The 14,146-nt window shown below is 53.4% G+C and overlaps 1 protein-coding gene across 1 annotated transcript in view; it reads left to right on the top strand.

The window, feature by feature from the left end:
* The window catches only part of SH3BP5 (SH3 domain binding protein 5), a 79,271-nt gene that overhangs the window by 62,506 nt on the left and 2,619 nt on the right, over window positions 1-14,146 (top strand). Inside the window, exons 4-7 of the mRNA XM_030876400.3 lie at window positions 3,410-3,574; window positions 10,398-10,528; window positions 12,885-12,927; window positions 13,603-13,822. Coding sequence (XP_030732260.1) covers window positions 3,410-3,574; window positions 10,398-10,528; window positions 12,885-12,927; window positions 13,603-13,822 — 559 coding nt within the window. The remainder of the gene's footprint in view (window positions 1-3,409; window positions 3,575-10,397; window positions 10,529-12,884; window positions 12,928-13,602; window positions 13,823-14,146) is intronic.

Here is a 14,146-nt window from a genome sequence, read left to right as displayed (position 1 = left end):
ACCCGCCTGGTCCTTCCTTGTGTGTGTGGGTTTAGAAAATGTCTTATGAAATGCCTTACAAACAGGCCATGTGCTTTGGGGTTCTTTAGGAAGCCCCAAAGTTGTTTCCTTGGGCTTAACAGTTATAAACTAGGCTCTGAGCAGCCTGAAAGAAGTTGAGGGAGATCTGACCAGTCTATGCGGGCTGCTATAGTCACATCTATCAGGTTTACAGAATAGCCCAGCTGTGTGGAGTGGAAGATGTGTTATCATTTAGGTTTAGATTTGGCGGAACATAACAGAAAACCCCCAAATAACACTGGCTTGAATATGAGACTTTATTTTCTCTGTCATGTAAAAAGTCAGTTCAGGGCAGGGACCTAATTTACTGTTCCTTCATCCTTAAGAGTTGCCTCATGATCCAAAAAGGCTGTTGAAGCACCAGCTGTCATATTAATATCACAGATGGAAAGACAAAGGAGCTCTCCTGAAAGTCTCGCTCAGTATCTATTTATATCTCATTAGCTAAAAGTTAGTAAGAGGAGTACTAGCTAAAAGTTAGCAACAAGGTTAGTAACAGGGGTACAAGCCTCACTCAATATCTATTTACATCTCATTAGCTAAAAGTTAGTGACAGCTGGGAAGTAGGTTTTAGCTGGGACATTGCCTCACCTGGAGACATGGGGGCTCTATTTCCCAGAAAGATGCAGTGAATAGGCAGTGAGTACAGAACATGTGTCCAGCACTTACTTGAATGAATGAATGAGTGAGGGGATAAGTGATGGAGAGATGCCATCTGGGTTAAATGTATACCACACCCTCATATTAGCAGGATCCACAATATGACAAGGAAAGCACATTTCTGATACCACAAGAGGGACAGAGCCTTGAGGAAACTTCAGAAACTCCCCAGGGACTCAAAAGAGAGCATGTTCTACAGGGCACTTCAGATGGGCATCCTCTTCTCCCTCTTTGTAGGGATCTGGTTCCCTTATTTGGAACACAGCAGATGCATAGCAGCGGGTCAGGAGGGGCTGGGTCTGGGTCACGGCAGCCACATTTCAGAAGGTTCCATGAGGTCATCTGTTTTTGGCTTGTCTGAAGAAAGAAAAGCTTCATTACTCAAGCAGGGAGACATGGCTGAATTGAAATACTAAAATTTCCTTAAACACAGATCCCTTCTTAGAAAATGTTAGAATCCTGTAGGGTTAATTATGGTCTGATGGTCCTGGTTTGAAGCGTCTAGGTGGTCTGTGGTTCAGCATGGGGCGGCTTCTCAGTGCCAGGTGCCCTCCAGCACGTCTGGGCAGGTGGAGGGCCCCCGAGGGCTGTCCTCACACGGGAGAAGCACGGTGGACCTGGAGCTCGGGCTCTGGAGCAGTGAGTGTGCTGCTGACAGCAGGTGGTGCTGTCTTCTCAGTGGTTTGTCCTAGAGGGCGGCCCCTGGTCCCCACTGTGTCCCTGAGGCACACCTGTGTGGTCCCAGGGCCACACAGTGGGTCTGCAGCAGGCAGATCCCCTGGTGGAAGCTTTAGCCTGGCATTCATTCACAGCCTCTGTTCTTGACTCCCTTTTTTTTTTTTTTTTTTTGCAGTACGCGGGCCTCTCACCGTTGTGGCCTCTCCCGTTGAGGAGCACAGGCTCCAGGCGCGCAGGCTCAGCGGCCATGGCTCACGGGCCCAGCTGCTCCGCAGCATGTGGGATCTTCCTGGACCGGGGCACGAATCCGTGCCACCAGGGAAGCCCTTGACTCCCTTTTGAAACCTTAATGGGAGCCTTTGTCAAGCCTCCTACAGACACTGTTTCATAACTCTGCTTCCTCCAGGCCCCCCACCAACCCGCATTTTCAGATCATCCCCATCTCCAGCCCTCAGTTCGGGATCATCCTCATTTAAGAAGCCGTCCTGGATTCCCTCCATGGGAAGAAATTTCTCCTTTGTGTCCCCTCCCTCTGGTACTTCTGAATGTCCACTCCCTCCCCAGTTCAGCTCCCTGACCAGGTAGTTGTTGCCTGAGGGTCGGGTCGGGTGTGACCCGCAGTTACAGGATCAAAAAGATGGAGGGGGCGCCGAGAGGTCACAGAGCTGTCCCTCACCCTGGGGGCTGATGGACTCCAAGTCTGATTTTGTTCCTCTCAACTGCCTTTGAAAAGTGTCCTTGGCCTGTGGTATCTGAAGACTTCCTCTCAGTCACGTGAGACTCACTCGGGGAATGGGTGTGGGCCCAGATGTTCCACCCACCCCCTGGGTCCCAGGGACTGCCTCGGGGGTGTGCCCCAGTTTATGCAACTGACTGAGGGATCTGGTTAGCCAGGGGTGAGTGGGAGGCTGCAGCGGCCCAGCATCTGGCAGTGGCTTGCCTGAACCCTGGCGGGGAGTTCAAGGTGGGCCTGCTGAGAGCAGTGACAAGGATTTGCTGCAAATTTCTGGTGCAACCTCATGGCCCACTCCTGGGGGATGCGTTTCTACTGAATGGAAACAACGGAATGCGAGTCAACTATGTGACTTACAATTTTCTAGTCCCAGTAAAAGATTTAAAAATAGCAGGTGGAATTAGTTTTAAATAATATATTTTAACCCCTTAGGTACAAAATATTGTCATTTCATCATGTAATCGACCTGGTCATTATAAAGGAGATCGCTGTTCTCTTTTTGTTCTAAGACTTTAAAATGTGGGGTGTTTTACACTCAGTTTGGATCAGTGATGTTTCATGTTCCCGATAGTCCAGGCTAACGGGGCTCTGCTGCCGCTTCTGTTGATTCTCCCACTTGAAGTTCCCTGAAAGCAGGGACAGCATCGTGACGATCAGGGCCTTCCCCCCACCCATCGCAGGTGTCGGCGCGTGTGATTTGAGTGGGGGCCTGTCCCGCAGGGTCACCGGCACGGGGAGACTGGGCCTCGGAGCGGCTGGAGTCTGGTCCAGCCGCGTGAGCTCAGGGACGGCCCTGGCCTGTGGAAGCCACGGTTCCCACTCAGAATGACGCTGTTGGACAGTAATCTCCGGGGCTTTTCTGATTCTCACGTGCTGTGAGCTGAACCATGTGTCTGGGCAGGGGTGCTGCTGGAGACACTGATACCCTTGGCCTCATTAGCAAATGAGATCATCTCTTTGAAGGGCCACGGTTGACACTGTACCCAGCATGGATGGGCCAGTTCGCTGCCTCTAACTCTGACCCAGAGCCTGCGTGTTTATCTGGTATGTTGGGTCCCGGGCTGTGAAGACCCTCCACTCCCCCATCCAGCATCTACACAGACCTGCAGGTGCCCGGCCTGTTCCCAGGCTGCCCAGGCAGAGAAGGACAGGTCTCGCCCAGGCAGAGAAGGACAGGACTCGTCCAGGCCCTCGGGACGCCCACCTTCTGGAGGGTGTGATGAGCCAGTGGGAGCCCCTGCTGTGTCCGAGGCCTCATGAGGTTTCTCTCTCGCGCAGGCGCAGCTGGAAGCTCAGAGAGCCACGCAGGACTTCCAGAGGGCCACCGAGGTGCTCCGCGCCGCCAAGGAGACCATCTCCCTGGCCGAGCAGCGGCTGCTGGAGGATGACAAGCGGCAGTTTGACTCGGCCTGGCAGGAGATGCTGAACCACGCCACCCAGAGGGTATGAATCTCAGCGGAACGTTTCCGTGGAACCAGGGCCGGGCTGGGCTTACGCCCGGGTGCGCGCCTCTGCCTTGAGCCTGCCTGTGGGCCGGGGGTGGGGGGTAGGGAGCGGGGCATGCGTCTGCGTGTGGGCGTGGGGTGGGGAGAGGGGCTGGGCTTGCGTCCGCCTTGGGATCCTGTGGCCTCGGGGTGCAGGTGCCCATCAGACCCAGACTCCCCGCTGGTTTCCCCGAGCAGAGGAAGCAGACCCCCAAGCATGTTGTGCATCACAGGCGGTCATCTCCATGGGGTCTCTGCGGGCCTGGGACTGAGCCGTACTCTACGATGACAGTCACCCGGTGACAGGCGTACCTGCCCCTTCCCTGTCGTTTGAGGTTTGTCTGGTTCAGATCACCTCTGATGGTCCTGACTGGATGGGGCTTTCCCGAGGGACCCGATCGTTCTCCAGAGTCCCCTCCCTCTGAGACCCAGGGGACTGGCTGGGTTTGGAGCCTGGGGTGGAGGACCTTGATTACTTGCGGAGCCTGGACTCAGGGGTGGGTGCCAGTTGGTGAGAAGCGGGGGCCATGGCAGATGAGGCCAGAATACAGGGGGTGCGCAGGCTGGCCTTCGGGCTGGGCTGGGGTCTGGGGAACCAGTGTATGCACAGAAAGTGGGCTTTGACTCCTAGGTTTGGTGCCATCATTGTTTGGCCCTTTACCAGCTCCCACGATCTGCCCTCTGGCCATATTGCTGAGAATCGGACGTGGTGGGTATAGCTGGACTTGTCACCTCTTTCCTCCCCTCCTCCAGCTGGTTTGCTGTGGGGAGGTGGGTGAGGCCTTGGATGAAGGGTGATGTAGGGGGTGGGAGCTAGTCTGGATTCCCTGAGAGGCCGCCTGCGGGGCTGGAAGAGAACCTTTTCAATGTCACCTGCCATGGTGGCTCAAGTCCTGGGGGACCTGATAATTAAAGATGGCCTTGTGCTTCCTTAAATGGAATGCCTGGCACACAAACGGCTTGGACTTGGTGTCAAATGCGGGTCGACTCTGTAGCACCTCCCCTGAACCCCGGGCTCCCGGCTGGGCTTGTGTGGCCTGGGGCCTCCTGCCACCTAGTGAACACGATGTTGGGAGAGCCAAACACAGCTTTCCTGGGTCCACTGGGGAAACGCCAAAGGGGAGGTTGGAAATCTTGGAAGTTTACAAGCCACAGCCTGACAGAATGAAAAGGACAAGAAAAAAAAAAAAATTAGAGTAGCTCCTTGCAAGAAATTAGCTGAAGGCCTGCCTTTCTTTCCTGCCCTTCGTCCACCCCAAACAAGACCCAAATCAGGCTAGTCAGAATCATTCAGAAATCACTTAATCTGTCCTTTAAAAATGAACAAAATGGGTTTCTGCTTTTTTTTTTTCTTCCTTCTACTCTTTAAGTCCTGGGACCATAAGTGGATGGTGAGTGGCAGTCCGGGAGAGGCGTCCTCAAGACCTCCACATCCCATGACTCTGGAAGCACCATTCACACCAGTCTTTGGGAATGGCGCTTCTTGGGGTTGTGCAGTGTGCAACTTGTGGGGCTGTACCAAACGGCCCTGGACCTCCTGACATCGCATGGGGCCCCTGAGGTCCCGGGGAGGGTCATCTGATGTGTGCTGTCACTGAGGTCACTGAAGGTTTCTTGGTCATGGGGGTGTAACGCCTGCAGCTGAGCAGATTTTCTGGGTCACAGGCCAGGATTTCCACCCTGGGGCTGCCGTTCCTCTTCCCTAGATTCCTCCCCAGTTTTATGGGCCTCAGATGCTGCTCCTTGACCTGCTGATGGGGAAAAGCAGAATTGGAAACTGACACTAGCAAGAGACAGAGCCCTTGGCAGAGCTGTCCTCGACCATGTCCCCGTGTCACTGAGAAATCCAACCTGGAGGGGGCACACTCCAGGGATGTGACGGATGGTACAGACGCTCACGTGTGGCTTTGCTGTGAGCCGTGCTCTGACTGAGCATGCTCCCGGGGCCACGCGGGCCTGGCATGCTCGGCTTCCTGAGCGCTGCTGGACAAAGACAGTGAACGGCCTGGAATATGTCCCCGACCTTGGCTGACTTCTAGATCCTCCAGGAAGCCTGTTTCTTCAGGAGAAGGGAGCGTCATCTCACCCTCTTCTCCTGAAGAAACTGCCACGTGAGAGTCTAGAGAAAGATGCAGAGTTCAGAAAGGTCCAGGCTGTCTTGAGGAAGTGGCAGTGCTTTGGGCTGTGTGACCTCTAGCCCAGGCACAGTGGAAGGACCCTGGGGTCCCCACATTCCTTACTTGAGGCCACCCGTGTGTCCCTTCTGTTCCTTCAGACTTAGGGTGACAGCGGGCAGCCCCACTTGGAGCCACGCTGGAGCCCCGGGGTCTCTCTTGTTAGGCCACATGCAGTGCCCCGGTCAGGGACAGAGGAACAGTTCTGCACTCAGAGCTGGGATCAGCAGGGCTTTGGAAGCCGCAACGCACTTGAGTGGCCTTACTGGGGACGTGGCATCCCTGCTGCTCCCACTTGGGCTTTAGGCAGCTGAGGCCCCTCCAGCTTCACCCGGTTTGGCCGCGGAGCAGCCCTTCTAGGGAGGAGGTGTGGGGAGGCATGAACTGTCAGGGACCAGCAGCTCCTGGAGAGGAAGGCCCTGGGGGCATGGATCTGAGCCCTGGGATGCACATGGCCAACTTTTCTGTGCTGGTGGGCATGTACCACCTGTCGCCCAAGGCCCTGGGAAGCTACCTCCTTGGCCCTGTGTACCCAGGGCTGCAGGAGGAATCAGAAATCAGCCTGAATGGGCCGAGGATCTGAGGAGACCGTGAAGCCACCTTCTCGGGAGCGGAGGACCCTGCTCTTAGCTCCGGGATGTTGGGCATGAGGGTGGATGGCCTCGAGGTTGGGAGAGCTGAATGTGAGACGGAGGAGCCGGGCTGGCTGGACGTCTCCTGGTCGGTTGAGCTCATTCTGCCGGCAGGGGACCCAGCCTGGCTGGCAGTGCCCGTTGGTGTCCCTGTAGGAAGTATCTGTTTGAGCATCTTCTGTGTGTTGCTGTGAGCAGAGGGCCTGGGCTGCCCTGTGGCTCCCGGGAGGGGGCCTGTTAGCACTTCTGGGCCCCATTCTGTCTATTCTGCTGACCCAGGGGGAGGCCTGTGGCTTCTCAGGGTCCCGAGCACCAGCGGTGGCCTCCCCACATGCTTTCTCCAGGGCCCGCTACCTGCTGCCTGCCTGGGCCGTGGTGTTGCGGCTGTTCTGGTCTCTCAGGCCTCACGCCTGGGGCCTCAAAGCCTCCCATTGGGCAGCAGCGGGTGGTCAGTCCTTGGGCGTTTGGAGCCGGCCCGGGGGGCGGGGTAGGAGCGTGTGTCTGGGTTTTGGGAACCCCAGGGATGCTGACTTCTTAGTCGTTAGAATCCGCAGAGGCCAGTGCACCCAGAGGTTAGCACAGAGCCCGTGGGTCAGCCCTGGGACATGGTCCCCCTAGGGAAGAGGGTCCCAGGGCTGTTGGTGCCCAGATAGTGATTTCTCCGGGAGCCTGCCTGCTCTGGGGAAGGAGGCGGGAAGCTGAGCGCTGCCTGCGGAGGGTGGACAGGTGGCTCTGCTAAGCACCCCCAGCCCTAGGTGCTTCCCCGCCCACGCCCTTTCCCCCAGCACCCCGCACCGAGCCCCCCAGCGCAGCCTCTGCTGCCGGTCCCCGCCCACGCCCCTGGGCCCGGTGGCCCCGACAGCCTGGATCCCAGCTGCCTGAGTAGCGCGGTGCTGCTGGGCGTCTGCCCCGTGAGGCTGGCGGTCCGGGTTTGGTCTCCAGTGTGCTCTGTGCACGCAGTAGGTGCTTAATCAGAGTACGCAGCTCTGAGTTGAATATGCTGGTGGTAAACTGAAGAGCGTGGTGCTGATCGGGGGTTCAGGGGCCCAGAGTCCAGGCCAATTATCTGTCAGCCCAGCCTTTGCAGAGGTCTGGGCGCTGGCGCCCCAGGGCTGGGTTGCACGTGCGTCTGGCCACCTTGAGGTCTGCACGGACATCTGCGTTGTGCTTCCATTTGTGGCTTCCACCTTCCCAGCATCCGCCCTTATCCCCACATTCCTTTCCCACCCCTGGGCACACAGTTCACAGCTGGTTCCATGTTTCAGGGGCTGCTTGGTTACCTAGGAGACGTAACCAAGGTGACCTGCTTGGGGACTTTCTCCCTAGAGGCGGGAAGCAGAGTGGAGACTCTCCTGCGAGAGCAGGGGGTTATGTGCACGTGGAGGTTGGGACGGGGGATGGTAGATGGACTGGTGGGGGTGAATCGGGACGGCGTCCTTGCTGCTGCCTCACTCTGCGCTGGCAATGTCGCCAAGTGCTCGGAGCCTTCCGAGTGTTTAATTTTAGGAAGATTTTTGCAGACGAGGGGCCAGGGAAGACAAAGGGCCTGTGTGCAGTCGGTGAGAGCCCTGCTTCTTGCAGGGAATGCTCTGTATTGTAGCCTCAGATTAGAGCTTTTGTAGATCGTCTATTTAAAATGCTTTCAGACTGGTCCTTAAAGGTGAACCCTGCATTGAATCCTCTTGCAGTGGAACAGATCACAATAGGTTGCCTTCATCTGTCTGATATGCTTGGGTTTTGTGTGTTCATAAAGGTTACACCAGTGAATCCTTAAAGATTAAGATTTAAGACAAGACTGAAGAGTTACTACCGTTTCCCTAAGTGACCAAGCTGGGGAGGTTTCGAGTGTGTTTCATGTCACTGTGACATCTTTGGTGTTAGAAGCCAAGGGGAAGGGTTCTCCGGAGCCCCTTGGTCTTGACTGAGAGGTCATTTTAGCAAGCCTGTCACCACATGCCAGCTTGTCTCACTTCCCTATTTCCATTCTCTGACTTTGTTTTAATTCTGTTTTTAAAAGTATCTCAAGCATTAAAACCATTGTTAAAAACAAAAAACAGAAAACAACAAAAAAAACATTGTTAAAAGATATACATTTTAAAGAAGGTGAAGGGTGAACTCTGATAAGTATAAAGTGTTCTCCTGTCAAAGATTTTATTTAACTCATTAAGGATGGAACTAATAAGATGTTACAGCTCTTTCAAAGGAGAATTCAAAAAGCACACTCATACAGAAGTTTAGGAATGCTGAAATGAATTTACAAGATACAGAATTGGTCAATATTTACAGGGCAATCAATAATCAAATGCATCTCTACTGGACACAATCTTCATTTCTAGGGGTAAGAATCATTTATATTACTATCAGTTTTCCCCAACTTACAGGGTCATAAAATAGCTCCAAGACAACGAAAGGCAGAGATAACCTGGAAGGGGGCAGGACACCCAGACAGGACAGGACACCCAGTCTCGTTTTATGCTCATATCGAAGTCTTTCAGAATTTTTCCTGACACTTAAAAAACCCCTTATTATAAGTGCATAAGTAAACTTCCCCGGGCTGACTGTGGCTGTTGCCTGGAGGGGGTGATGGACCGCTGGCTTCCTCCTGGGTGGTGTCCTCCTGCAACTGTCCTGCTGGGTCTCCTCCCTGCTGCTCTTTGGGTAAAATAAAGCATGGCCCTCTCTCCCCACCTCACTGCTGCCTTTCCAGTTCATCCCATAACACTTGGGTGAGTTGTAAGTAAAAGATGAGAAGGAAGTTGTGAGCCGCTGATGTGGCCTAAACTGCTGTTTATCTCCTGCATCATCTGTCCTCCCAGCTGGCCTTGTTCTGATGTTTTTTAGGTGATGGGGGAGACAACCAACACTGTCCCTGTTTCTAGGAATGTGCCTTTGTGGAGGGCCCTTGACTGTTGGGTCTTGAACTCATTTTTTTTTTTTTTTTTTGCTGTACGTGGGCCTCTCACTGTTGTGGCCTCTCCCGTTGCGGAGCACAGGCTCCGGACGCGCAGGCTCAGCGGCCATGGCTCACGGGCCCAGCTGCTCCGTGGCATGTGGGATCCTCCCGGACCGGGGCACAAACCCACGTCCCCTGCATCGGCAGGTGGACTCTCAACCACTGCGCCACCAGGGAAGCCCCCTTGAGCTCATTTTTAAAACCAGAATCTCCCACCAGAACACTGACTGGTCACCTGGTCACAAATTTTTGTAAACCCCAGAATCTGTTCAGTTTGACCCTCTGGATCCTGGATTCTTGTCCACCAGCTAACTCAGGATATTTGGGAAGGGGCCGAACAGCTGAGGTCACCATTGCCTTGCCGTCCTGACGCGCACATACCTGGCTTTGTAGGGCTCCCAGGTCCCTGACGTCTGAGTTCCCGCTGGTGCCGCCTGCCTGCCCCTCAGTCCCTGACCCCAGGTGAAAACAGGAGGTACCCATGGTGGCTACTCAGAAGAAGTGGACGTCAACTGAATCCGAGAACGTTTCTTTTTTTTTTCCCTCTGATTTTTTGTTTTTCCCTCTCTTCTTTCCTGCTCATTGCCTCAGCCGATCTGTTTCATCTGATCTGACGTGATTTTTCCAGAATAGATGAATAGGGAAAAATAATCCTGTTCTCTTTGGAAGTTCATTTAATCTTAGTCTGCCCACTAATTTCCTCAAATATTTTTTTTTCATTTATTTTAAAAACATTTTATTGAAGTATAGTTGATTTACAATGTTGTGATAGTTTCAGGTGTACAGCACAGTGATTCAGTTTTATACGTATATATTCTTTTCATATTCTTTTCCCTTATAGGTTATTACAAGATATTGAGTTTAGTTCCCTGTGCTCTACAGTAGGTCCTTGTTTATCTACATTATATATAGTAGTGTGTATATGGGAATCCCAAATTCCTAGTTTTTTTAAATGACATAAGTAATACCCCAACAAGGGACCGTTCTGGGTTTGGCTGGGCTGACCTCTGCTGTCATTTGAAGGTCATGGAGGCGGAGCAGACCAAGACAAGGAGCGAGCTGGTGCACAAGGAGACGGCAGCCAGGTACAATGCGGCCATGGGCCGCATGCGGCAGCTGGAGAAGAAACTCAAGCGAGCTATCAACAAGTCCAAGTGAGCCTGGGCAAGCGGGTCCCTGGACTGCTGCTCGTTTCCTCTTCCTCATCTTCTCAACCTTTTCTGTGGCCTGCCCCACCAGAGCCCCCTGCCCAGGCTACCTGTAACCCCTCAGGGGTGGGGCTGCTCCGACCTGGGAGCACAGGAAGAGGAATTTCAAGAGCAAACCATTAGCTGGCCCGTGGGCTGGGGCTGGGCTTTGGGAAACTCAGGGCGTGCCCTTGGCTCTGTGGCTGGTGGTGTGGATGAGGCCCTGTCAGCACAATGGGGTGAACTAGGTACATAATACACATCCTTGTAGACCAAGAGCTGATGAAGTGGAGCAAGACTGGTTTCTTTTCTTTCTTCCTTCCTCCCTTCCTCCCTTCCTCCTTTCCTTCCTTCCTCCTTTCCTTCCTCCCTCCCTCCCTTCCTTCCCTTTCTTCCTTCCTTCTTCTTTTTTCTTTCTTTCTTCTTTTCTTTCCTTTTCTTTCTTTCTTTCTTTCCCTTTCTTTCTTTCTTTCTTTCTTTCTTTCTTTCTTTCTTTCTTTCTTTCTTTCTTTCTTTCTTTCTTTCTTTCTCTTCTCTCCCTCCCTCCCTCCCTCCCTCCCTCTCTCCCTCTCTCCTTCTCTCCCTCTCTCTCTCTCTCTCTCACACACTCTCACACTCTCACACTCTCTCTCTTTCTTTCTTTCTTTCTTTCTTTTCACAGGATATTTATTTCAAAAGTTTCTTATAATGTTACCAAGTCCAAGCTCACTCTGTTCAACACACGACAGGCCAATAAATCAGGAGATGAGGTGTTGAGGCAAGGAATACGACTTTATTCAGAAAGCCGGCAGACTGGGAAGATGGAGGACTGGTGTCCCCCAAAACCATCTTTTCGGGGTCTGGATGCCAGTTTCTTTTATAGAACAGAGAGGGGGAGGAAGTGAGGAAGTAAAATAAAAAGGCCATTAGTTGTGCCTGGCTTGGCCAGCATCAGGGAGGGGATGTGTTAATTTCTTCTTTTCTGCCGCCATTCTCAGGTGGGCAGGGTCAGATTGTCTCCCTGTGAGCTGAACAAAGGTACTTTAATATTCAGGCAGAGGGGCAGGGTTTCCTGAGGCAGGCCATTATGTATGATTATAATAACAAAAGCAATGAAAAGCAAAGGTTAAAGTCAAAGAAACAGATCCAACATGGAGTCAGATTTTGCTCTTCCCTGTTATAATAATACCAAACACTAGGAACAGTTAATTTGTCCAACAATATAGTCTTTGGTTAAATAAGTCTTGACACTTCCAAACACTGGAATAGTTTAGAGCAGTTAAAATAATGACATAGATGCTGTCTTCATTAGTATATAAATATGTTCATAATATTTATATGTAATAAAGGTAGGCCATAAAACAGCACTGAAAGCACAGTTCATCTTATTACTGACACACACAGATGGGCCCAAAGGAATTATTTTTTTTTAATGTATATATTTTTTATTCAAGTATAGTTGATTTACAGTGTTGGGAAGACTGGTTTCAATGGAAGTTTTCTTCCGCTTTTCTCACTACCACTCCTATATGTTGTCATATGACAGTGATCTTGGGGACTAACCCCGGCTTCACTCACAGTTGCTGGGCCTCCAAGCAAAGAGATAGGACCTGGAATGGCCTAGACCCCACAGCCAGAGACAGACCCCGAGCTCACGGAGGGTGAAGGGCTCAAGAATAAAGTATTGTCAATTCCTCATGCTCAGACACCCGAGTTCCTGAAAGAGCCGGCGTCTTCCCGCTGACCCACAACCCACAACCCGTAGAATGTTGGCCTTTCTTGTCCTCTCTCTTGCCCGTGACCTGGCTAGGTCAGCACACTGTCCGGTCCCCCTAGTCCGGCACAGAATCCAAGAGGCCGACCTGAGCCCCTGTCCCTGTGGTGGCCCTGCTGTCCTCAGTGAGGGACGGTGGTGCCTCTCCCTTCCCTGGATGAACTCAGCAGAGCCGGTGTGTGTTAAGGCAGCTTCTTCTCAGCCTCATCTGCTAGGCATCCCTAGGAGAGGAGGCTGGGCCACCTTAGCTGCTGGGCACACCCTATGTGGCCTTGAACAGCCCCCCCAGAGAGGACAGTGAGCCAGGGTTTGGGGCCCTGGGATACGTGTTCCTATGTGTGGGTTTCCCGTGTCTTGAGATAGGCCTTCTGGCAGCTTGGCCCTGGGGGAGTGTCTGTATCCATCAGGCCCAGGAGCTGGGAGCACCCCCTTATCTCATGGCTCATCAGAGCTGAGTAAATGCTGGAGGATGGCCTGGCCAGCTGCAGCCACTGCCCCCTGGACACCCCGTGGAGTTGTTTGGGGGCACTGCTATCGTGCTCTTATAGGTTTCCTTCCTGTCTTCTACAGGCCTTACTTTGAACTCAAGGCGAAGTACTACATGCAGCTTGAGGTACGTGTGGCCTTTGGCTTTGAAGCAGATCGGAGTTTTCTGCCCTCAAAGCCCCCCTTTCTGTAGTGGGCTTTCAAATGGCCCCATGGCTGCCAGTGAGGGGGACACATTCTTGACCAAGTCTTCAGCCTTCAGAGTGGTCTTGCTGCGTCCTTAGTGCTCTCTGCCGCCCTCTGAACCTGCTTCAGTCACTTTCCATATTGTACTCGGTTAGTGGTTCTCAGCAGGGCCTGGGAGCTTTGCTGGCAGTGCAGATTCCCAGTCCCGCCCCAGACCGACTGAACAGAGGCTCTGCAGGCGGGGCCCAGCCATCTGGGTTTTAACACACCCTCCAGGGGGTCCTGATGCACCTCAAGTGTGAGGACCACAGCTCCCGAATCAGATGGCTGGAGTGTGGGACTTCTGTGGGAACTTGACTCCCACTGCTGCTTCCCTGATGGGCTTATTCCCAGGGGTTGCTCCTGGGTATAGAGCTCAAGTTGTCACCTGGCTGGGAGTTGCGGGGTGGTGGCTGCTCTCATATCTGCTGCGTGGAGAGCTGTGGAAGGGGATCAGGGCCCCAGTCGTGTCTTGAGGGTAGAGTGATGGGCGCAAATGTTTGAACCCGTCACTCAAGAGCATCGCCAGGCCGGCGGGGGTGGCCTCACTCACAGAGCCTCCCTTTCTCCCGAGCAGCAGCTGAAGAAGACGGTGGACGAACTGCAGGCCAAGCTGGCCCTGGCGAAGGGCGAGTACAAGACGGCCCTGAGGAACCTGGAGACGATTTCCGACGAGATCCACGAGCGGCGGCGCTCCAGCGCCATGGGGCCCCGTGGGTGCGGTGTCGGGGCCGAGGGGGGCAGCCCGGCTGCCGAGGACCTGTCGGGGCGCAAGCCCGAGCCTGACGCTGTTTCTGGTGAGTCAGGGGCACATGTGCAGCTAGTGCGGCCTGCTTCCTGGGGCCTCCCCCATTGGTGGGACACTGTGTTCACCAAGATGCTACTGAGCATCCTCAGAGTCAGGATTCTGTGGTTAGATATGTTTGGGAAATGTTACACGTTCACTCCTGACATTCCAAGTACGTGTTAGGGCATTGAAGGCTCTGAGAAGTCCCGCAGGGAAGAAGAGTCGTCTGGAATAGGGACTTGGGAATCAGATTTGATTCAAGTCCTGACCTTCCCACTATGACTAGTACATGACATGGGCTAGGGTGTAACTTCCTGTCTGTTTCTTCCCCTGT

Source organism: Globicephala melas, chromosome 4, assembly GCF_963455315.2.
Source record: "Globicephala melas chromosome 4, mGloMel1.2, whole genome shotgun sequence".
Lineage (NCBI taxonomy): Eukaryota > Metazoa > Chordata > Mammalia > Artiodactyla > Delphinidae > Globicephala > Globicephala melas.
This window is presented reverse-complemented; position numbering and strand designations above follow the sequence as displayed.